The 25,351-nt window shown below is 44.7% G+C and overlaps 1 protein-coding gene across 1 annotated transcript in view; it reads right to left on the bottom strand.

Annotated features, from left to right (window-relative positions):
• Nucleotides 1–23,857, bottom strand: part of LOC115083483 (mucin-5B-like) — a 58,479-nt gene extending 34,622 nt beyond the window's left edge. Inside the window, exons 1-2 of the mRNA XM_029587339.1 lie at nt 23,777–23,857; nt 17,150–17,204 (exon numbers count right to left, since the gene is read on the bottom strand). Coding sequence (XP_029443199.1) covers nt 17,150–17,186 — 37 coding nt within the window. The 5' untranslated portion in view covers nt 17,187–17,204; nt 23,777–23,857. The remainder of the gene's footprint in view (nt 1–17,149; nt 17,205–23,776) is intronic.
• Between the last annotated feature and the right edge of the window lie 1,494 nt (nt 23,858–25,351).

Below are 25,351 nucleotides of genomic sequence, written 5' to 3'. Positions count from 1 at the left end.
CAGCATTGCTGACAATGCTGACCCTTGCGGGACTCCAGAGACCAGTGGTTGCAAACAAGTATGTTGATTATTAAATTTAAAGAATTGAAAACGATTACTCAAATAATCATTAAATCAAGCTAAAACAGTCCCAGAGACTCCGCACTCACGAAGACGAAATAATAATACATCGTGGTCGACCGGGTCGAATGCCGACGATATATCAAGAGAAACTAGGAGAAATTGTTGACCACCATCCATCCCACGTTTAATAGTATTGATCATGGATTCAAGCAATAATTCAGTACTCATATTCCTCGGAAAACCAAATTGATGAGGATTCAAAATTTCATTGTCCTCAAGAAAATCTACAAATTGCTTCAAAACTATGCCTTCAATAACCTTCGCTAAAAATGGTAAACAGAAAATTGGCCTATGATTTGAAACATTATTAGCATCCAACTGTGCCTTTTTAATTAAAGGTTTGACAGACGCAATTTTAAGCCTGTCTGGCATAACACCCAAGGCAAGGGAAGAGTTGACAACAGAAGTAATAGATGGCTTTAACACGTCTACAATTGCTTTAAAGATTGAAATAGAAATATTAGATTCTGGACAGCAGGTATTGTTCAGTTGAGATACTATATTGGCAATTTCTATAGATGACACGTTTTCAAACATTGACCAGACAGCATTGAAATCAGAAGATTCACAAGAAAACCAGGGAACTACATCCTTAAACACCAGAGAAAAATTTTCAGCTTTCAATGAAAAATGTTTCAGGACCATCTCAGCAGCCAATGATTCAGCTCTGAATTTACTTGACCTATGATCTTTGGTCAGGTTATGTGCCAAATGAAAAAGAGCCTTGGGGCTATTTTCTAATTCCTTAATCTTTTTAGTTTAAAACGCTTGATTAGAATTCAAAGTTTCTAATTAATATTTGACTAATAATGATCGAACATGGGTGGCATTCTCTGAAGATGGTTGTTTATGCCATTTTCTCTTGATCATCTAATCGTCCAACTAACTCCCTCACAGGCTTTTTTGCTTCAAATGTACCTGAAAAAGTTTATATTATGAGTTTTTGCTTCCATAGCAAGCTTTTTTTTTAAACTTTTTCTTTTTTTCCCTTGGAAAGGAGAGAGGAGAGAGAACCTGGAGAGGAGAGACATTTGCCTTACATCTTTTTCTTTGAAATTCTCGGCGGAGGGTGAGGACGGCATCCCGGCCTGAAAGCGAGAGGCGTTTATGCTGACATCATCGAGGAGGGACCGGAAGGCCTTAAAGCTGGCCCGTCCTGTGGTGCGCAGCTGCTGCTGGCGTGCTGCCAAAGCTGTGCGTGCCTCTTAGGCACGCGCAGCTTTGTTTTAACATCTGAGACCAGGAATGACCTATTGCAGACTAACTTGGAATTTCCTGCAAGTAAAAAATTTTTCTTGTTGGACTTTCTCCAATTACCCCCATTCAGGTAATTTCAATTGCTTATTGATTTAATAGATCTAGAGGTACGGCATACAGAGCCCAAATATTGCCTTAAAAGTTTTCTTGTACCTATGCCACATTGAAAAAGAAAAGCAAGGATCAGGGAGCTTGGGACTGGCCCCAGATGCCTTGCAACCTACCATCAAGGGTTTTATGCTCCCGGCTGTGAATACTATGACTCCGCAGCAGTCCTTGGCGTCATATCCAGATGAGCAGGCGGATCGGTCACCAGACATACAGGTCTCCCCACCCCCCTCCCGGTTTCCTCAGATGTTTTTTTGACAACAGAAGGACTAATAAGTGACAGAGAGATATCTACTGTCACAGGTGAGACTGAGTTAAGTCTTGGCCCTGCCTTAGAGTCCGGAGCTGTGGGCTTTCCAGAGGGCTCAGCACAGGGAGCAGAAGCATTAACTCCCTCTGTGGTGAGAGCCTCTACTCCTAGAGGGCACAAAGAAATATCAGGGGAATAAAAAACACAACAGGAAAATCAAGGAACTGTGTTAAATCTATTGCGCCCTGCTATTCTTAAACCTACTGAGATCACTATGGATTCTATTTGGACTGCAATAATGGTATTAGAAAAATCAATTTAGGAAAAGACTAAAAACTTGGCTTTTCAAAAAAGCATTTCCAAGCCTTGAATAAAACCTCCTCTCACTAGCACTAACTCGTATGCAATAATGGAATGTAAACACGAATCAACCAACCTCAAACCCTCTCTCACTAATTCCTGCTGAATATTTATCATACTATTACCATTCACAACTGTGTCATATTTATTCATTTGATTACCTATGTACCGTTTCATAGTCTTATTTCTTCACTTGCTATTCTAATGTATCAATAGGCTGAAATGTAAATATTGTGCTGTTCAATTTCTCCCCTTCCATCCCAAGTTTATTTTCCTTGTTTTTTGTAACTTTCCCTCTCCCTTTTTCTGATTCACTGTATTTAAAGTTCAAGGTTCTTATTGAAAATATTGATTTTTACGTTACGTTATGCTTTACACTCCTTGTTATTTGTAAACCGGGTTGATGTGATGCCTATCATGAAACTCGGTATAACAAAAACAATAAATAAATAAATAAATAAATAAATAAATAATTTCCTAATTAGTTGATGTCACCTCTAACTTGATGGGAAAAATCCAACCTATGGAATCAAATATTCTTCTGAATACTCAAAATATTGCAGCTTTAGACCTTAAAGTCATTACTTTGCAACAAAATCAAGAACAGCTGATCAAGTCAGATTTAATACAACAGAGGAAACTAGAAAATATGGAGAACTCCATTAGATCAAAATTTGCGTATATTAAATTTTCATCCATCAAAAATGATACCCCCTTTAGAAATACTTAATAAATATATATTGGAAGTTTTAAAAATTCCTAAAGAATTGATGCCTACCGTAGCTGAAGTGTATATGACCAAGATAGCTGTTACAGTAGGCTCAGAACAAACACCTGAACCTGAGTTGGACTTGACACAATTTCTGAAAACATCCATGGAATTAAAGATAACTAAACGAGGAACTTCGTTTATACAATGTGTCTTCTCTCAAATTAGAGAGATGATATTGAAAGCTTTTTTCCATAACAGAAAATCACAGTTTTTTGGTCAGTCAGTTTGGGTATTCCCAGACATCACACGCTCCACTCAAGAACGTAGAAAAAAATTTTCTATCCATGCGTGCTGAAGTAGTGGGTATGGGAGCTAGGTTTAGTCTTAGATTCCCATGCCAGTGTGTGGTGAATAAGCAGGGTGTAAAAAATGTATACTTTGAACCTGACCAACTGCATAATTTTTTAGACGCAGCGTCCTTGGTGGATCCAAGTTAAAGTGTGTTTTCGATTATGGTATGTGTAAAATATAAAGTAACACGATATCCTCTAATTGCTGTAATTTTTATTGCTTTATACATCCACTTAAGTATAATTGCTCTTGGAATTACCTTTTTCATTATTTATTTATTTATTTATTTATTTTATATACCGACATTCAATCGAGATATCACATCGGTTTCCAGATAACCAAGAGAATAGGGCATAGTCCGCCCTATTTTACATTATAACATGGTAACCAAAAAACAATTATAACATATTATAACAGTAGTACATGGAACAAAAGGTTATAGGAAATAACAAAAGGTTATAGGAAATAACATATGTACATGAATGTGTTGTTGATAAAATAAATTTGGGATAAGGGGCTTGTTGGTAAAATAATTTAGGAATAAAGGTGGGGATGGTGAGGGGAGGGGGGAAGGTGGGGTGGGAGGAAGTAGTGTAGTTAGGGATTCAGAGGGGTGAGAAGACTGTGTAGGGGATGAGGTGTGTTGCGTTCGGGCAGGTTAAGGGTCGGGTGGGAAGGCTTTTAAAAACAGCCATGTTTTAAGGTGTTTTTTGAAGGTTTGCAGTGAAGGTTCATTTCTGAGACAGGTGGGGAGGGTGTTCCATAGGGTGGGTCCCGCTATTGTTATGGCACGTTTGCGGGTTGCGTTGAGGTGTGCAGATTTGAGATTGGGGACGGCTAAGAGGCCGGTGTTGGTGGATCTGAGAGTTCTTTGTGTGGGGTGTGGATGTATTGCGTTGTTTAGCCAGTTCATTTTGTTGTTGTGTATTTTTTTGTGCATGGGAGAAGATATTGCAGTTACTTAAGTATATTTAAAAATTTCTTTTTGTTTTTTGCTTAAAAATTACCTGTAATTATGGTAAAAATACTATAAATAAACATTTTAAAAAACCCCCAAACTTTCTCTTTGTCTTCCATATCAATACTTTGCATCTAATTTGCCAGTTCTTATGCTGTTTCCTGGGGGTTTTTTTCCGCATCTCTTTTCCATTTTTTTAAGGATCTTCTTTTGGTTAGAAAAGATTCTCTCACCACCTTTTAACTATGCCAGCAGTCATTTGGCCTTCTTTCCACCTTTCTTAATGCATGGAATACATCTGGTCTGGGCTTCCAAGATGGTATTTTTAAACAATGTCCATGCTTGATGTAAACTCTTCACCATTACAGCTGCTCCTTTCATTTCTTGCCTAAACATTCTCTCATAATCTCTCTTTTGAAAATTAAATCTATCACAGTAGATTTTCTTAGTGTCCTCCCTCCAGTCATCAAGTCAAATTTAATTATGTTATGATGACTTTTGCCAAGTGGCTCTAACACCATTACCTGTTTCACCAAATCATGTGTTCCCCAAAGGATTAGGTCTAAAGTAGCACCCCCCTTTTCAGTTCTTGTACGAGCTGCTGTATGAAGCAGTCATTTATTTCAGCTAGAACCTTTACCATCTTAGCAAGTCCTGATGTGAAATTATCCTGTCAATGTTGGGGTAACTGAAATCACCCATTATTACTGTGTTACTGTGTTACTATATTTCCAGAACCTCCCTCCCACATAGGAAAATGTGGGAGGCAGGTTCTGGAAGCCAAATGTAGGCTCTTAGGTAGAAAGCTTAAATCCAGAACCTCCAGGGTGGCATTCTTTGAAATGCTCCCTATTTCACGCGCAGTTCCCCAGAGGCAGGCAGAGCTCCGGAGTCTCAATGCGTGGATGAGACGATGGTGCAAGGAAGAGGGATTCAGTTTTGTTAGGAACTGGGGAACCTTTTGGGGAAGGGGGAGTCTCTTCCAAAGGGATGGGCTCCACCTTAACCAGGGTGGAACCAGACTGCTGGCGCTAACCTTTAAAAAGGAGATAGAGCAGCTTTTAAACTAGAACAAAGGGGAAAGCCGACAGTCGCTCAGCAGCGCATGGTTCAGAGAGAGGTATCTTCAAAGGATACTAATGATGCATTAGAATTAGGGCATCCCGACAGTGAGGTTCCAATGATAAGAAAAGTAGCCCAAGTGCCTGTAACTAAAAACTCACCTGAGCTAAAAAATTCTAACTTATCCCTATCAATTAAAAAGCAGAATGAAAATACAAACAAAAAACAAACTTTGAAATGTTTGTATGCTAATGCCAGAAGTCTAAGAAGTAAGATGGGAGAATTAGAATGTATAGCAGTGAATGATGACATAGACTTAATTGGCATCTCAGAGACATGGTGGAAAGAGGATAACCAATGGGACAGTGCTATACCGGGGTACAAATTATATCGCAATGACAGAGAGGAGCACTCGGGAGGAGGTGTGGTGCTTTATGTCCGGGATGGCATAGAGTCCAACAGGATAAACATCCTGCATGAGACTAAATACAAAATTGAATCTTTATGGGTAGAAATCCCTTGTGTGTTGGGGAAGACTATAGTGATAGGAGTATACTACCGTCCACCTGGTCAAGATGGTGAGACGGACAGTGAAATGCTAAGGGAAATTAGGGAAGCTAACCAAATTGGTAGTGCAGTAATAATGGGAGACTTCAATTACCCCAATATTGACTGGGTAAATGTATCATCGGGACACGCTAGGGAGATAATGTTCCTGGATGGAATAAATGATAGCTTTATGGAGCAATTGGTTCAGGAACCGACGAGAGAGGGAGCAATTTTAGATCTAATTCTCAGTGGAGCACAGGACTTGGTGAGAGAGGTAACGGTGGTGGGGCCGCTTGGCAATAGTGATCATAATATGATCAAATTTGATTTAATGATTGGAAGAGGAATAGTGTGCAAATCCACGGCTCTCGTGCCAAACTTTCAAAAGGGAAACTTTGATAAAATGAGAAAAATTGTTAGAAAAAAACTGAAAGGAGCAGCTACAAAAGTAAAAAATATCCAAGAGGCGTGGTCATTGTTAAAAAATACCATTCTAGAAGCACAGTCCAGATGTATTCCACACATTAAGAAAGGTGGAAAGAAGGCAAAACGATTACCGGCATGGTTAAAAGGGGAGGTGAAAGAAGCTATTTTAGCCAAAAAATCTTCATTCAAAAATTGGAAGAAAGATCCAACAGAAGAAAATAGGATAAAGCATAAACGTTGGCAAGTTAAATGTAAGACATTGATAAGACAGGCTAAGAGAGAATTTGAAAAGAAGTTGGCCGTAGAGGCAAAAACTCACAGTAAAAACTTTTTAAAATATATCCGAAGCAGAAAGACTGTGAGGGAATCAGTTGGACCATTAGATGATCGAGGGGTTAAAGGGGCACTTAGAGAAGATAAGGCCAGAGGCCCGGAGGGCTCCTAAGATGGCTGCACGCTGAGAGGCTCGGGAAGCCAGGATTCTTGAAGCTCCTGAAAATTACCTTCTTTTTTGAAATAATGCCTGCGAAAAGAAAGGGGAAAATTTGTGTTTTCCCCTCGGTCTCTTTACCTTCAGTAATGGGACAACAAGAAATCACGAACTTCCTTAGCCCGGCAACAATCTTTCCAAGGAACGAGGATCCCGCTGGACTAGACGGGGAGAGAGCTCCGTCTCTGTCCTTGAAGGAGTTATCCTTGAGTCCAGATCTAAGACAAGGGCCGACGCAGAGGGCTGAGACGGTGTTGCAGCACGGACCGCTTATCGGTGAACACCTTCCTGGATTGCTAGCAGAGGGAACAGCTGTAACTGCAGCTCCGAGAGAAGCGGGATTTGCGGCTACAAATAATCCAGGGACACTGAATGGCAAAGTAATATCAGGTACCGGGCTAGGACCAGGGGTAATCGGGGAAGAACCCTCGGGAGGAACTCTGCAAAATCCTGCGGGAGGAGTACCCGAATTTGCCCCGTTGGTTGTCCCTGAATGCCCTCAGGTTATAACTCTTGTCGCTTTGTGGGAAATGATGGCAGGCATAGTGAATAACTTCAATGGTTTTAATACAACCTTCAATGGGTTTCATACAACCTTCAATGTTTATACAACCTTCAATGTTTATACAACCTTCAAAAAACTTCAATGGTTTTAATACAACCTTCAATGGTTTTAATACAACCTTCAATGGGTTTAATACCCTTTATCCCTCCTCAAAATCCTTCCTCTCCCTATTTGCCCCCTCTATCCCCGATCATGATTTTTAATTAGCTTTATATAACAGAAATATCCTCTGTTCAATATAGATCTTGTATTCTCTCTCAGCACCGTTATTGTATTATATGCTCTATGGGGCGGATTTTAAAAGGCGCGCGAATAGCCTACTTTTGTTTGCGCTCCAGGCGCAAACAAAAGTACGCTGGATTTTAGTAGATACGTGCGGAGCCGCGCATATCCACTAAAATCCTGGATCGGCGCGCGCAAGGCTATGGATTTTGTATAGCCGGCGCGCGCCGAGCCGCGCAGCCTACCCCCGTTCCCTCCAAGGCCGCTCCGAAATCGGAGCGGCCTCGGAGGGAACTTTCCTTTGCCCTCCCCTCACCTTCCCCTCCCTTCCCCTACCTAACCCACCCGCCCGGCCCTGTCTAAACCCCCCCCTTACCTTCCCCGCACGTCAGCGGACCTCCTGCGCGCCGGGACGTGACCTGAGGGCGGGTCCGGAGGGCGCGGCCACGCCCCCGGGCTGTAGCCATGCCCCCGGGCCCGCCCCCGGGCCCGCCCCCGGAACGCTCCCGACACGCCCCGAAAACGCTGCGCAGTTCGGGCCCCGCCCCGACACGCCCCCTCCGAAAACCCCGGGACTTACGCGAGTCCCGGGGCTCTGCGCGCGCCGGTAGGCCTATGTAAAATAGGCTTACCGGCGCGCAGGGCCCTGCTCGCGTAAATCCGCCCAGTTTTGGGCGGATTTACGCGAGCAGGGCTCTGAAAATCCGCCCCTATGGTTTTAGTGTTGGTTCGTAAAGGTTTATTAGTTACTCCTATATCTTAATTATATGTTAAACACTAATGGATGGTCCACGGTCTGTACAGCCTGTTCTCACAGGACAAGCAGGATGGTAGTCCTCACAAATGGGTGACATCGAGGATGGAGCCCTGTACGGAAAACTTTTCTGTCAAAGTTTCAACAAGCTTTGACTGACACTGGCACACTGGGTGCACTGAGCATGCCCAGCCTGCAATTATCCCTGTGAGCCACAGGTGTCTCCCTCAGTCTTCTTTTTTCCGCTCTGCAGTCAGCATAGCGGTTGGAGCTCTGTGAGGATTTTTTTAACTAATTACCTCATGGAAACACTTAACTTTTCACTTCAAAAAACACTTTTCCCTGCACAGGTCTCCCTCCGCGTACGTTTTTACGACGCTCGGTGAGTACTAATTCTTATTTTTCGGTCGGTTCCTGTCACTATCTTAAGGCTGTTAACTGACTGAAGCCTTCCCTTCCCCCATTTTTCAGTTAGCTTTAAACAGCTTGCGAGTATCTCTGTGACACTCTGCTTGCTTATGCTAGTGGGGTAGGGATTTTTTCCTTAACTTTAGGACTTCTGTAGCTTCAAGTCCTTCGTTCCCTGGTACCCTCACGCAGTCGATACCCTATCGCTACACCGGGACCCTCCTAAACCGCCCTGGGCTTTTATATGTCATCAGCGCCCCTCCCCCCACGGTGCCCTGATGCCTTTATCCATGTTTTTTGCTTTTCAGTGCTACCAGGCTTTTTCCTCCTACGCACTGTTTTTTTCCTTGGGCTTCCTCGGTGCCGTCCCTACCCGGATGCATGCCATTGACGCACACGCTGTTAGTCACTGCCATGCATACTCGGGTCGCCGCCACAGCTGCCCGAGACACTTTTTAACGATCCCAGGGTCACTTCATCGATGCCACCCCCCCTTTTGGGGATGCCATCGATGCCCCATCCTCCCCACCGATGTCCAGCCCTTTTCCATCAGTGGGCATCGGTGCCACATCGATTCGTCGGTGGGCATCGATGCCGGATGGTCCCCATCGGTGGACATCGGTGCCGGATGGTCCCCATCGATGGACATCGGTGCCGGATGGCTTGTCCGTCGATGGCATTGGTGCCGGATGGCCGTCCATCAATGGCATCGGTGCCGGGTCCTTTTGCATCGATGGACACCGATGCCCAGGTGTTTCATCCATGGGCATCTATGTTAGAATGCATCCATCGAGGGCAGTCGATGCCAGGCTGCTCCCATCGGTGAAATTCGATGCCCAGGTGGGTCCCATCGGTGGGTATCCATGCCGGCTCGATTCCGTGGATGGGCGTTGATGCCAATGCCAGCCTTATGGCTGGCATCGATGCCCATGCCGATTCCAGGACTGGCGTTGATGCCGGGATGGAATTCATCGACTGGGAGATCCATGCCATCGATTCCATACGTGTCCATATCGATGCCACTGACACACGTGTCTGGGGCACCGATGCCATGTACACTTGGAAATCTGAGTCTGTCCAAATCGATACCGTCAACGTCTGTGGCCCTATAGTTGATGCCCGTGGCCATGCCACAAACGGCATAAATGCCCGCCTCCATGCATCGATGCCCTCGACACCTCCGTTTTCCTTCGGTGTCCTTGACGCCCTATTGATTCGACTTCGACTCAGTCGATGCCGGTATCTTTTTCAATAACGGCAATGTTTTTCGATTATTCGATTCCACATCGTTTCAAAGATACCTATGCCACTGCTGTCAGTGCCCGTCACTGTCATCATTCTCCTGGCCAGTCATCGATGATTTTTCATACCCATTTTGATGATATCCTCGAAGCCCCTTAGGTTGCCTTCAATATCGTCAATACCGACATAGCACCGCCACATAATACCCTCGCCTCCTCACATTGCTCCACGCTTTGGGTTCTTTTTTAAGCCCCGTATTAGCTTAAGACACTCCATTGTGTCAGGAGCAGAGCAGGCGTGCTGACAGTTCGTCATCAATCGCCTTCCAGGACGACGAGGGCTTCCATCTCGGCGCTGGGGAAAGACCGGGCCGAGCACCGTGGCACCCATCATCGCCGACATCGTGATCGTCCGCCGCTGACGCCATCCAGCACATTGGTGCCATCCTTCTCCAGGCTGGACAACGCTCGGGCAGAGCGACATCACCACTGCCATCAGCACTGTTCCTACAGTTTTGGCAGTCCTTGGTGATCCAGAACTTCCGGATCCAGGTCCGACAGCTTCTGCATTGGCGTCACGACACATCGAGCCGCTGTGACGAGGGAAGGGAACATGAGTTCCGTTAGGGCTCCTCTGTTCCTGGCGTGCCCCACCGTCAAGTGGTGTGGGACTATGGCCATCTGTTACACTTAGCAGTCTAAACGCCACTCACGCCTGGCCTGTCTCCTCTGTACCTGTGCCACCATACCGGGTTTCAGAGCGAGATGGACGTTTACGTCCCCGGCCTTACCCTCGAGGACTCCGGAGACCGTCGGGGTCAACAATCTTCACCGGCTCGTCTTGCGGCGATCCACGTCGGATGGTAAGTACCCGCTTCGGCGGCATTCCCATAGAGTTGTGTTCTCCCATTCGGACCGTGGTTCAAAAAGTTCTGGGTCATGTGCCTTTTAGAACTGTATTAGTGTCACATATCACTATGTTAGCTATGTTAGCCACAATATCAGGAGAACCCCTCTATCTTCTTGGGATTGCAGCAGGGCTTCTTCTCTTGTCAGTAACAAGTCCCTGTGCCGACCAATGCTCTGACTCTTGGTTCCCTCCCAACCAAGGTCCAGCTGCATTGGCTGATCTGCTAAACATGAGATTCAGCAACCATTGCCCCATGTACAAGTCCACCTTGAGGCCTGGCCACAGGTCTCAGTGTCTCCTTGTACAGCATACAGAAATGCGGGTACCACTTACCGCTCACACACCTGCAGGAGCCTACATGATATCCTCCATTGGGACACCTCCTGGTCTCCCATCTGGTCAGATATCAGAGCGGCCACCCCACCTTGTACCAAAGTCCCGGTACACTCCCCCAGGCGCTACGAAGTGCAGAGGGGAGAAGGGAGGGGGGTTGGGGAGTTTTAATTGCACTATTCTTTCTTTTAACAGAAAATAGTTACTCTCCGCACATCCTGGACCTAAGAAAATCCAACTTTCTTTAGACGTCACAGGTACAATGGTATCTTTGGTTACCATCACTCCATACTGCAGTAAGTACATTATTTTAATGTTTCTATGTGCTTTATGGTGAGTCAACATTACAACCCCAAGCTCTGCCGCCGGCACCAGCTTCGGTAAGTGAACTGTCTCTTGCATCACTGTTGGTGAATGCTGTTTTCTCTGCGGAGTGTAACATCATTCACTTTCCTTGCATAGACTACTGCTAACCACTTTCAGTACATGCAAGGAGCTCTCACTTTTTTCAGGACTCACTATACATTTACTAACTGGGATTACTGTCACTGCCATAAATCCCTTCTGTAACACTTCTGGACACCACAGTCTTAAGACCCTCTTGTCCAGCATGCGCACAGACATTCTGATACATTGTTATATGTCCCTGCGCATATTTTCCATAACCTCAACCTTTCAACTTTTCATGGTTGGGCTATGGGGTTTCTTCCCACTATGCATTTTTCTCATAATTCAAAACTGCTATGGGTTATATTCAGTGACATTCTATACTCAATGGACCTAAGTGGTTTCATTGCTTTCGTCCCTGATTCTTATCCCAGTTCGAACTAGGACCTAGTCTCCTTCGACTCATGCTCGCAATTCCTTAGGGTTATAAAGTTTCTCCTGAAAGCTGTCAACCCATTATGCATCTATTGCACTCCAGCATAGTTTCTCATAAACTTCCTGGACGTTGCACCCATGAGTTATGCCCTTATGCCTTCCAATACTGCTTTTGCAACAATTCTTTGTGCATACAGACAGACAGCATAGGGACAATGTGCTTTCCAACTCATAAGCACGCACAACCTCTTAGCTGCTCTGCTAGACAGCTGCGCAGCTCTACCCTTGGCCCTTGTTCACTTCATGCGTCCTTGGGCCACATATCTAAGAGATTTAATGAACGCTCTATCTGACCTTCTCCACGTAGGTTCTATCCTCTCAAATGGTCTCAATTACATGTGTACAGGGCAAATCTTTTAACGCTGAGTTTAACTAAACTTTCCTCTGCGTCTGCATCATTCCATACGATGCACAGGTTCTGCTCCCTACACATGTTTCCTATGCGTTCCCTTAGATGCCTTTTCTTCCATCAAAGGCCTCTTCAATATATCTCTTCTGCTGCCTCTCGTAGCCAGCATTCTTCTAATGTTGAACTGGGATGGGGTTCAGTATTCTTTTCCCCACTCCCTGACTGAGATCAGTATGCTTCCCATACTTCTCAATCCATCATATCAGTAACCTTTTATTCCCTCACCAGTCAGTCCCAAATCATAGACTTACTGATGTTCTTAGGTTCTGGTAGCGTCACAAAACCTTCTAAACATAAATCTTGCCGTTTAATATGGCAGGCTTTACCTCCTGACGCTAAAAAAAAAAAAAAAAAAAAAAAAGAGGTATTACCCCTTTTACTTTTCCACCATTTTTTCTTACTCCCTCGGATTCTGTTCTCCAGACATCCTCCACATAGATACACCTTTCTCTTAGGAGGTGTATCGTTTTGGGAGTTGGGTTCCCGTTTTCGGTAATCCTCTCTGAGTCGGCTTACCATGGATTATCCACTGATCAAGCCGCCTCTATTTCTCTAATCACGGAATGAACATATATATTCTCCTTATAAGTCTCATACATTCTACGTTTGAGCCTTTCCATTCCTCTCTTCCACAGTTTGGCAAGGGAACTTCTTTCCCTCTTAATGTCATTCCTGCCAGCAGGGTCCGTGAGTTATGCACTCTTTCCATACTCACCTGACTCCGTTCCTCTGCCACTGAGTAGTTCTACGCATTCAACTTTCTATCCTTTTCAGGTAGATGTTGTATCTCCTTTCCTCAGGAAATACTCTATTAATTTTTCCTAACCTCTCTCTCTCGCCCTAGGGAGAGACTGGGTTTTCCACATTCCTGGACAGTAATGCTGCGCTTACATTCTATCTACATTGCACTGCATTCCATGTGAATTCCACTTGACTCTTTCCTTCATGCAAGGGTCAAGCTGCTACTTCCAGTGGCCACACAGACCTAATCCTTCTGATTAAGTGGTCTATATTTCCTTTCCTACCAACAAGCAGACATTTCACTACAACACTGTGGGTATCCACATACTGTTGTGTCCGTCTTAGCCTTAACAGCTTCCCTTTGGTTACTGCTGCTTGTACTTTTTTATCAGGTTGCAGCCTGGAGTCCTCTCCATACCTTCGCAGCCTATTATTGCTTACATTTGACTAGCCGGCATGCTCCATGTTTGGCCAGTCCGCCTACTCTTACTTTTTTCAATTCACTACCCAACATCCTTCCACGAACCCATTATGGTGTTGCGGATGCCCTCCGTTCCCATTTCCACCTCAGTCGTTACGCCTTTGCGCATCTGCGGTGTATCTGGTGCATTCCCGGGCATCCTCAGCTCGGTACTCACCCATTTGTGAGGACTACCATCCTGCTTGTCCTGTGAGAAAGCAAATGTTGCTTACCTGATGTAACAGGTGTTCTCACAGGACAGCAGGATGTTAGTCCTCACGAAACCCGCCCGCCACCCCGCGGAGTTGGGTCTGTATACTTTTATTTTAGTTTCGCTTGCGCTTTTTAGCTATAAGACGAGACTGAGGGAGACACCTGTGGCTCACAGGGATAATTGCAGGCTGGGCATGCTCAGTGCACCCAGTGTGCCAGTGTCAGTCAAAGCTTGTTGAAACTTTGACAGAAAAGTTTTCCGTACAGGGCTCCATCCTCGATGTCACCCATTTGTGAGGACTAACATCCTGCTGTCCTGTGAGAACACCTGTTACATCAGGTAAGCAACATTTGCTTTTTTCCGTCAATCCTGTTATTTGTAATTTACTCTAATTAATACTTATTAATAATGTCAATTGTAAAGCCTGTTGCTAAGTTATTGTTAAATGTAAACCGCGGTGATGTATATCTTTACGTACTGCGGTATATAAAAATCTCTAAATAAATAAATAAATAAATAAATAAACAAACAAGACTGGAGCATTACAAGACTGGAGCATTCAATATTACAAAGTAGTACAATTACTTCTCAAATGCAAAAACAGATAAATGTGATTACTGATAAAGTTCATGCTTTGGAAGAGAAGGAGTCTGGAAATTTGGAGTTCAAAGCTGCCACAGTAAGAGAGAGAGATACCCTTGCTAAGAGGATTGAGACTCTGGAAAATAAGTCAAGGCAATTGAATTTGCGAATTTTGAATTTTCCAAGAGTGATTGGAGAGACTCCATATACCACCTTAAAGAAATTTATGGGGGAAATACTGGGAATATCCCAGGAAGAACTTCCATCTATTAATAAATGTTATTTCCTCCCAAAGTCTGCAGCAACAGCTACTGCTCAGAACTGGCAAGGGAACCTCACTGAAATAATAGAAAATTCAGATATTAATGTGCTGGAGAGAGCAACACTTCTGGTCTCCTTTATTTCCTTAACAGATTTACAACTGGTTATGAGAAAATATTTTGGTTCTTTTCCAGTTTCATATATGAATGCTAATGTTAAAATCTACCCTGACTTGGCCGCTGCTACACGAATAAGACGTAGATGCTTTTTAGCTCTGTCAGGAAGTGACTGCCTTAGGTTTTTCTTTTATGTTAAAGATTCCGTGTAAATGCGTGCTCAAGAAAGGAGTAGATACCTTTATTCTTTTTTCTCCTGAACAGTTAAAGTCCTTTATTGATTTGAAAAAGCCAGCCACATCGACTCTCACAAATGTATGGGTTTTTTTTGTTTGCTGCATAGCGTGTAAAGGCCATTTTCCTTTTGAATATTTTATTTCCTGTAATTCTCTCTTAAAATTCCATGGAGTTGTCCCATTAATGATATTGATTTTTGGGTAAATAGAAATATTTCGAAAACAAAAGATGATGAAGTAATGTGATAGGATTTAGTTTCATCTAGTTTTATTTTTTTTTGTTCTCCTTCTAATATTATAATTGGTTGTTCCATTTTCTGTATTGCAAAAATGATGAATTTTTTGTAAACTGAAAAGCAGATAAATAAAGAATTAAAAAAAAAAAAAAGAGAAGATAAGGCCATCGTGGAAAGATTAAATGATTTCTTTGCTTGGGTGATTACTGAAGAGGATGTTGGGGAGGTACCCATGATGGAGAAGGTTTTCATGGGCAATGATTCAGATGGACTGAATCAAATCACGGGGAAACTAGAAGATGTGGTAGACCTGATTGACAAACTGAAGAGTAGTAAATCACCTGGACCGGATGGTATACACCCCAGAGTTCTGAAGGAACTAAAAAATGAAATTTCAGACCTATTAGTAAAAATTTATAACTTATCATTAAAATCATCCATTGTACCTGAAGACTGGAGGATAGCAAATGTAACCCCAATATTTAAAAAGGGCTCCAGGGGCAATCCGGGAAACTATAGACCGGTTAGCCTGACTTCAGTGCCAGGAAAAATAATGGAAAATGTTCTAAACATCAATATCACAGAACATATAGAAAGACATGGAACAAAGTCAGCATGGCTTTACCCAAGGCAAGTCTTGCCTCACAAATCTGCTTCACTTTTTTGAAGGAGTTAATAAACATGTGGATAAAGGTGAACCGGTAGATGTAGTATACTTGCATTTTCAGAAGGCGTTTGACAAAGTTCCTCAAGAGAGGCTTCTAGGAAAAGTAAAAAGTCATGGGATAGGTGGCGATGTCCTTTCGTGGATTGCAAACTGGCTAAAAGACAGGAAACAGAGAGTAGGATTTGCGATTTTATTGCACGCGGTAAACTGCTTGGAAACTGAGGCCCTTCGTGTTTGGGTACTTGCCAGAATGGAAACAGGATGCTGGGCTTGATGGACCCTTGGTATGACCCAGGATGGCATATTCTTATGTTCTGTTCATTCTGGCCAGGTGGATGGTAGTACATATTAGGGATGTGAATCGTTTTAAATCGTAAAAAATCGTTAGAGGCGCGATACAATAGGAATTCCCCCAAAGATCACTCCGGGACCCCCCTACTGGACCCCAGGTAATTTAAAACATTTTGGGGGGGGTTCAGGAGGGTGGGGGATTTATTTTAAAGGGTCGGGGTGGGTTTTAGGGTTGTTTTAGTGTGCCGGTTTTCCCGCCCTCCCCCGATTTACGATTTAAATGATTTAAAAAAAAAAAAAACCAAAAGCCCCCCAGCCAAAATCGATCGTTAAGACACATCTCTAGTACATATTCACTGGTATTCTTTTCCCTTTCTCACCTGAAATTTCTATCCATAAAGATTCAATATTGCATTTTGTCTCCTACAGACCTTTTATCCTGTTTAACTCTACGCCCTCTTAACATATAGAGTCACCTCTCTACCAATTTGATCCATTCTATCACTGTGGTATAATTTGTACCCTGGTATCACAGTGTCCCATTAGTCAACCTTCTTCCACCAGGTCTCTGAGATACCAATTATATCTCCCTCTTCCTTCAGTGCTATACCCTTTAACTCTCTCATCTTATTTTTTATACATCTAGTATTTATATACAGACATTTCAAATTATGTATTTTATTTGAATTAACAATCTGCTTATCAGTTAATGGGGTAAATTGGAATATTTCTGCTTTTTACTTAAAGGCACATGGGCAATGTTAACATTTATTGCAATCTCTCGACTGGGATGCCATCATTTCCCTGTTCATTTAGTATCCTCCAAATCATTCCAGTCTATGCGCTTCTGAGTCACTGTCAGCTTTTCCCCATCATCTGCTTTCAAACCTGCACTATCTCATTTTTAAAGGTTATTGCCAGCAGCCATTTTTATAATCCTTGCAGTTATTACAATGCAGGATTTCTCTCACTCACCCATCAGTAGGAACAGGCTGGAGCGTATCTGCATCATGCTCAGTCTTCTGGAGGTCTGTAAAGAGAATTGAGAAGAGACCATCCTCAGTCATTCCCATGTCAGCAGAGACAGAGAAAGGAGGGGGAGCAGCGAAAGATGGACAGACAGAATGAGAGAGGAAGAGAGACAGAGATTAGGTAAGAAGAGACCATCCTCAGTCATTCCCATGTCAGCAGAGACAGAGAAAGGAGGGCGCAGAGAAAGATGGAGAGACAGAAAGAGAGAAAGAGAGACAGAGATCAGGTAAGAAGAGACCATCCTCAGTCAGTCCCATGTCAGCAGAGACAGAGAAAGGAGGGGAACAGAGAAAGATGGAGAGACAGAATGAGAGAGGAAGAGAGACAGAGATCAGGTAAGGAGAGACCATCCTCAGTCAGTCCAATGTCAGCAGAAACAGAGAAAGGAGAGGGAGCAGAGAAAGATGGAGAGACAGAATGAGAGAGGAAGAGAGACAGAGAACAGGTAAGAAGAGACCATCCTCAGTCAGTCCAATGTCAGCAGAAATAGAGAAAGGAGAGGGAGCAGAGAAAGATGGAGAGACAGAATGAGAGAGGAAGAGAGACAGAGATCAGGTAAGAAGAGACCATCCTCAGTCAGTCCCATGTCAGCAGAGATAGAGAAAGGAGGAGGGGCAGAGGAAGATGGAGAGACAGAATGAGAGAGGAAGAGAGACAGAGAACAGGTAAGAAGAGACCATCCTCAGTCAGTCCCATGTCAGCAGAGACAGAGAAAGGAGGGGGTAGAGAAAGATGGAGAGACAGAATGAGAGAGAGGAAGAGAGACAGAGATCAGGTAAGAAGAGACCATCATCAGTCAGTCCAATGTCAGCAGAGACAGAGAAAGGAGGGAAGCAGAGAAAGATGGAGAGACAGAATGAGAGAGGAAGAGAGACAGAGATCAGGTAAGAAGAGGCCATCCTCAGTCAGTCCAATGTCAGCAGAGACAGAGAAAGGAGGGGAACGGGGAAAATGGAGAGACAGAATGAGAGAGAAAGAGAGACAAAGATCAGGTAAGAAGAGACCATCCTCAGTCAGTCCAATGTCAGCAAAGATAGAGAAAGGAGGAGGGGCAGAGAAAGATGGAGAGACAGAATGAGAGAGGAAGAGAGACAGAGATCAGGTAAGAAGAGACCATCCTCAGTCATTCCCATGTCAGCAGAGACAGAGAAAGGAGGGAAGCAGAGAAAGATGGAGAGACAGAATGAGAGGAAGAGAGACAGAGATCAGGTAAGAAGAGACCATCCTCAGTCAGTCCTATGTCAGCAGAGACAGAGAAAGGAGGGAAGCAGAGAAAGATGGAGAGACAGAATGAGAGAGGAAGAGAGACAGAGATCAGGTAAGAAGAGACCATCCTCAGTCAGTCCAATGTCAGCAGAGACAGAGAAAGGAGGGAAGCAGAGAAAGATGGAGAGACAGAATGAGAGAGGAAGAGAGACTGAGTACAGGAGCTAAAGCTGGCACAGAGTCAAATTGTTACACTCTCTGGCCCTGGAGGTCCTTGGCTGGCTCCACCTACCCGAAAATGCCTCCCCAACTCTGTTCCGGCCTCGGGTTCTGGGACTTGGCTGGCCATCCCTCCTCTCCTGCTTTGCCTGACACTAACACTGCCGGGGCCTCCTCCACTTCAGTACGAAGTCGCCCTCCGCTTCCTCTTCTAGCCAGGGTCCTCCCATATGCATGCGTGCGTGGCTCCTGCCGCGATTTAAAGGGCCAATGGCGGGAAATCACCGTGGGCTTCGGAGGATGACGTCAGCAGACCTGGCTTATTTAAGGCTCTCCCAGACTCCCCACTGATGACTTGGCAACGAGTTCCCTGGTGCTGTGTTCCCTCCGGATCCTGCATTAACCCTCCGGAGGTTCTTCTCCTGCGTTCTTGATCCTGTGTACCTGCTCCTGCCTTCCTGTGCCTGCTCCACTCCTCCTGCTCCTGTTCCTGCCTTCCGTGCCTTTTTCCCTCAGATGGACTTCCCTGGCTTGAACTTTGGACTGGACCTCATTCTGCCTGTTTTCCACCTGCCTCTGACCTTCGGACCGGACTCCACCCTGACTGTACGCCGCCTGCCTGAGACCTTTGGACCGGACCCTATCTTCTCTGTTTGCCACCCGCCTTTGGATCTCCTGCCCTGCCTGGCCGACGATCCTAATCGCAGGGGCTCATCTAAGACCAGCCGGCCCTGGCTCTCCTCTGGCCTCGCCTCCCAACGATGGTGACCTGGGGGGACCATTCCCCTCAGGTAGCGATAACGCCATCTCGGGCCGAAGGTCTACAGCTTACGTCGGAGATCCATAACACAAATTTATAAACACAGGAGAGAGATGGGAGGGATACAGAGAAGAGGGAGAGAGGACAAATTAATAGGGAGCTGAAGGTCTTGAGGATGATACAATAAAAAGAATCAGAAGGAAAGAAAGAGATGCAGAGAGAGAGCAAGGAGGAAACAGAGAAGAGGAGGAAGAAGAAACAGGAGACAGAGAGAAGCACAGAGAGCACAGAAGAGAAACATAAAGAAAAAGAGAGATCCCATGAAGGAGGAAGCTATAAAGAGGATAAGCAGGAGAGAGGGGAAGGTACAAACAGAACTAAAGCAAACCCCGACTCTCAGCAGCATAAAACGTTAGAAACGGTGGAGGAATTCTGTGAATATTTTGCAGCAGGAGCTGGAGAGGACTCGCCTGCCATAGAAAATATAATTTTGCAAATGTGCTAGGAGAGGAATTGCAGAAGATGCTGAAAGTTAAATGCACTTATGGGTGCAAGCCCCCATTCTTAGGTGTGTGCAGGCGTCTGTGGGGGACAGAGAAGGAGAGGTTATCCTGGGATTCTGGATGGGAGCAGGGGGGAGAGGAACCTGGCAGTAATTGATGGTGGTGGAGGTTTCCACCTTGTCATGGAGTCTCTGCTCATAAGTACCAGACGTCTCCTAATCCTTGCAAAACACCTGGAACATCTGGACATGCTTACCAGAAGGTTCTTTACTCTTTCCTATCCCAGAGCTTTTCTTACTTATATTATACTTGCAACTCAGCTGAATACACGGCCGTGGTCAGAAAAGCAACTAGAATGTAAGGAGTGATGTGAAAAGAAAAGGAGATTAACATGGAAACGCTCATACTGCCTCTGTATGGAGGGATGCTGCAACCACAGGTTGAGCATTGTGTGCAGTTCTGGTCTCCCCATCTCTCAAATGACGTAGCAGGACTGGAAAAGATGCAGAGGAGGGTGAAGGAAATGATAAAGGGGAGGGAACAGCTCCCCTGAGATGAAAGGCTGCCTAGGTTAGGTCTCTTCAGCCTGGAAAAGAGACGACTATAAGAGGACAGGATAGAAGTTTGTAAAACCATGTGAGGAGTGCAACGGCTAAATAATACTTTTAAATAAAATTAAAACAAGGGGACACTCCATGAAACTAATAACCAGCAGATTAATAAGCAGGTGAGTGTAGAAAATGTTTTTTCTCTCTGCGTATTGTCAGGCTGTGGAATCTGCTGCTAGTGAATGTGGTCAAGGTGTCTAGTATGTCGGGTGTAAAAGTGGTTTGGACACATGCCTGGAGGATATGTCCATGACATATTATTAGCCAGGTAGATTGGGAAAGCCACTGCTTAGCCCTGGGAGTGAGTGATAGGAATTAGATTTACTTTATGGCATCTACCAGGTCTTGCAACCTGTATTATTCACTGTCTGAGACAAGATTGATTTATTTATTTATTTATTTATTTATTTAAAGGCATTTATATACCGACGCACGTTGGGAACATCCCGTCGGTTTACAGAGAACGCAACAAGCAACAGGCTTTACATGTAACAAGTAACCAGTAGAACATGGAAGCGGGGAGGGAGGAGGGAGATAACATGGGAGCTGAGGAGGGTGGGGGGGAGGGCAAACTAAATATACTCGATAAATTTACATATTTACAGAAATAGCAGTGGCGCTTACATCATATGTAGCTAGAATAGATAATTGTACAAATTTACAGAGGAGGGGGGTGGTGGAGCGGGGAGGAAAGGGGTTAGGTGTAGGAGTGGGTGAAGAGCCAGGTCTTCAGGTTCTGTTTAAAGATTTTGGGGCAGGTTTCTTGGCGGAGTGAGGTGGGTAGCTTGTTCCAGAGGGAGGGGCCAGCAAGGGATAAGGCTCTTTCCTTGATGGAGCGCAGTTTAGTGAGTTTGGGAGATGGGATGTGAAGAGTGGCGAGATATTGCTTTCTGGTGGGTCTGTTGCTGTTATGAAAGGTGAAGTCTTCTTTGAACCAATGTAAGTTTTGGTTGTGTAGGGATTTGTGTATGAGGGTGAGCGTTTTGTAGGTGATACGAGCTGATACAGGCAGCCAGTGCAGATGTTTGAGTACCGGAGTTATGTGGTCGTTTCTGTGTGTATTGGTGAGGATGCGGGCCGCCGCATTTTGTAAGAGTTGCAGTGGTTGGAGGGTGTTTTTAGGTAGGCCCAGGAGCAAGGAGTTGCAGTAATCAATCTTAGATAGGATGAGGGCTTGGAGTATAGTGCGAAAGTCGTTGAGATGCAAAAGGGGTTTGAGTTTTTTTGAGTGTGTGAAGTTTGAAATAGCAGTCTTTGATGATAGTGTTGATGAATTTTTTGAAGTTGAATTGGTTGTCAAGAGTAACACCAAGGCTGCGTATGTGTGGAGGGAAGGATATATTGGAAGGGGTGGACAGTGCTAGGGGATGGGTGATGCTGGGGGGAGCGAGGAGGATGAGTTCGGTTTTAGCAGTGTTGAGAGCGAGAAAGTTGTTGGCTAGTAAGGTGCTGATGGAGGCGAGTGCAGTGTTCCAGGTTTGCATGGCTTTGTTTATTGTGTCAGAAACTGGAATCAGTATCTGCACATCATCAGCATAGATAAAGTGTTGAAAGCCTAGTTTGGATAGTAAGTAGCAAAGCGGTAGGAGGTAAATATTAAAGAGTGTGGAGGATAAAGATGAGCCTTGAGGTACTCCTCATGCAAGGTCATAGGGTTTGGAGATGGCATTCCCTATTTGCACACTAAATTGCCTGTCAGTGAGGTATGATTGGAACCATTGAAGGGCAGAGTCAGCGATGCCAATGTCAGTGAGTCGCTGCAAGAGTATGTGATGGTTAACGGTGTCAAAAGCAGCGGATATATCAAGGAGGATTAGGATGTGCGAGAGGCCTCTATCCAAGCTTTTAAGGATACAGTCAGAGAGGGATAACATCAAGGTCTCAGTGCTGTGGTGTTTGCGGAAGCCGAATTGAGAGGAAGTGAGTATGTTGTGTCCGTCCATGAACTCTGAAAGCTGTTTGTTGATTACTTTCTCTAGGACCTTTGTGAGCAGTGGCAAGTTTGAGATAGGGCGGAAATTGGTGAGATCAGCTGGGTCAAGGGAGGGTTTTTTTAAGATAGGTTTAATAATGGCATGTTTGAGGCTTTTGGGTATGCTGCCATGAGCGATGGATTGGTTGATGATGCTAGAGATAGGTTTCGCAATGCACCCAGGAATGGAGAGGAGGTTTTTAGTAGGGATGGTGTCTGAGGGGTGTGTCGAGGGTCGGATTTTTTTTAAGATGGCAGTGATCTCAAGGGAAGAGGTGGTTTCAAATGTGGAGAGTCTGGCAGTTGATAGGCATTGCAGGGGGTCAGAGGGTGAGTGTGAGGATGGGAATCGAGCCATGATGGTATCTATTTTTTTGTGAAAGAAAGAGGCTAGGTGTTCACATTTGGACTGTTCATCTGTGTCAATAGTGTGTGTGGATAGGGGTTTTGTGAGGCGGCTTACTAACTGGAATAGGGCTCTTGAATTGAATTGTAAGTGATGGATTCATTGTGAGTAGTAATCTCTTTTGGTTTTATCAATTGCTGTCCGGTAAGTGTGTAGGTATGTTTTAAACCTGTTCAATTGGGTTGGCGAGGGATCTTTGCGCCAATTTCTTTCCAACTTTCTCAGGGTATGTTTCATGCTTCTTAACTCCGGGGTATACCAAGGTTGTTTGTGTTTGTTAGAGGCGTTAATATTACGCACTTGTAATGGGCAGATTTTATTGGCAATGTCAGTGGTAATGTGGTTCCAGGACGCAAGTGCCGTGTCTGCATCTGATAGGTCAAGGGTGTTAATGTCGGTGGAGATGGCAGCTATGAGATCATCTTGTTTGCAGTTGCGTCTAAAGTATATGGTTTTTCTAGTTTGCGTGGGCGTGGTATTGCTGCTCAGTGTACAGGTCGCGTCAATGCGATGGTGATCGGACCATGGTATAGGTGTGCATGAGGGGGGGTTAGTGTGTATGTGTGAGTTAGTGAATAGGAGGTCGAGTGTGTGGCCTGCTTTGTGGGTAGGGTGGGCAGGACAATAAATCGAGGCCGGGCAGGACAATAAATCGAGGCCTGCCTCAGTGGACAATAAATCGAGGCCTGCCTCAGTGTCCTGCCTCAGTGGACCTTGGTCTGACCCAGTAGGGCATTTCTTGTGTTTTAACTGAATTCAATATTTAACAAAAGCACTGGAGAAGTTATATTAAGAATAAATATATTTAGCAAATAGTTGCCCGTGTATTTGTCCTATTTTATCACTGGTTCTAGCTCCGTCCTTTGCAGCTGGGACACAGGGTTAAAATAACTCACCTCTGCCCTCTTCAGCCCGTGAGATGCCCTTCTCTTAGGTATTGCTTGCTGAGGTGACCAAAGCTGTGGAGATCTGAGGCTTTATGGGTAATGTCCCAGAGGGTGTTCCTGCGCCCTGACCAATCACAGAAGGAGTTGGACTCTAGACTTTGTACAGTCTATAATGACCACCCCTATTCCCATGCATTGTCTCTTTCCCAAGCACACATCAGTGATGGATTGTTTGACTTTTACAAAAGAAGAACATCCAGTGACTTGGCTAACAAGGTGTGTGGGTGCGTCAGAGTTTTATATTGTTTGCTTGCAGGAATGGATTGGGACATCTCATGCTTCATAGCGTGGGATTCAGGATCCTCCAGAACTGTCCTCTACTTCGACTCTCAGATGTTATAAACATTGTCATATTGTTTGATGTGTCCTTTCCTTGAGCCTTCATGTCCTCTGTCCTAATGTGTAAGTACTCAAATGTATAGAACTGGACAACCTTGAAACTACCTTGAGTGACAATCTCTAATAAGTCAGAAAAATGTCTGCACATGGAGGGTCGTATTCAGCAGTCTGGTGAGCAACAAGTAACCTGGGTAACTTTATCCAGATATTCAAAAGAATATACCTGACTATAGTTTCCCAGGTCACATGAGGACAGCATTTTTTCTGACCAGAATTACCAGGCTACATTTCTCCAGCTCTCACTGAATATTGGCACTAGATGGACAGATGTTAGCTGCCCTCCACACTTCCCTCCCCTCCAGGACCTGGCTCTCTTTAAGTGGCTAAATTTTTGCCAGTGAGAGGGGTAGCAAATTGAAATGTCATTATTTGTCCTGCTAATGTATGTTATCCAGATAAACTCTTTTGACTATTGATCTCTTGGCAATAAACACACAAAGTAATCGAGTTAGCACAAGTTTGAAATTTGTCATCAAGGCTTCAGCCCAGGCTCCTGTATTGTCACCATGTGTCTAATATATGCGCATTATTTTCTAGTGTAATCACCTGGAAATTGCATATGTACACAAATAGCAAACTTAAGTCCACCAGTTTATGCTGTGCTCAGGAAGTTTTATTAGAGTTCAGTGATCAAGAAATGCATTACTCTGCCTTATCATACAACTATAATAAAACCTCCTGAGAACAACATTAGCCTGCAAATTTGCAATGGATCCCCTGAATGGCTGAGATAGTCACCTGTCTGGGAGTCACTCTGAATACTTTAAATTAAATTGCACAGTGTAAAATCCTACAAAGAATTAAACAAGTTTTGAAAATGTGATTGTAAGAGGGTGTTACGAGCACGCGCGGGCGCGGTCGTCTCGGGCAGGTGGTGAGCCCTTGGGCCACGGCGGGACCCCAGGAGGAGCCCAAGGCCACACCGTGGGAGGTGAGTTGAGCAGGCATGGAGAGCCAGGCAGGCAGGAACAGAAGCAGGGAGTCCGACCCTCAGCCGGACCTGCATGCCCATGGTAGCCAACACGGGGAAGTTGACTAATGAACGGTCTTCCGACTGTTCCCGGCCCTTTCGGACCTGCCGCAGGGAACAGCAATGGGCAGCAGGCCGGACAGAGGCGAGGGCAG

The sequence above is a fragment of the Rhinatrema bivittatum genome, chromosome 2 (assembly GCF_901001135.1).
Source record: "Rhinatrema bivittatum chromosome 2, aRhiBiv1.1, whole genome shotgun sequence".
Lineage (NCBI taxonomy): Eukaryota > Metazoa > Chordata > Amphibia > Gymnophiona > Rhinatrematidae > Rhinatrema > Rhinatrema bivittatum.
The sequence above is the reverse complement of the archived record's forward strand: the minus strand, read 5'-3'. Positions and strand labels throughout refer to the sequence as shown.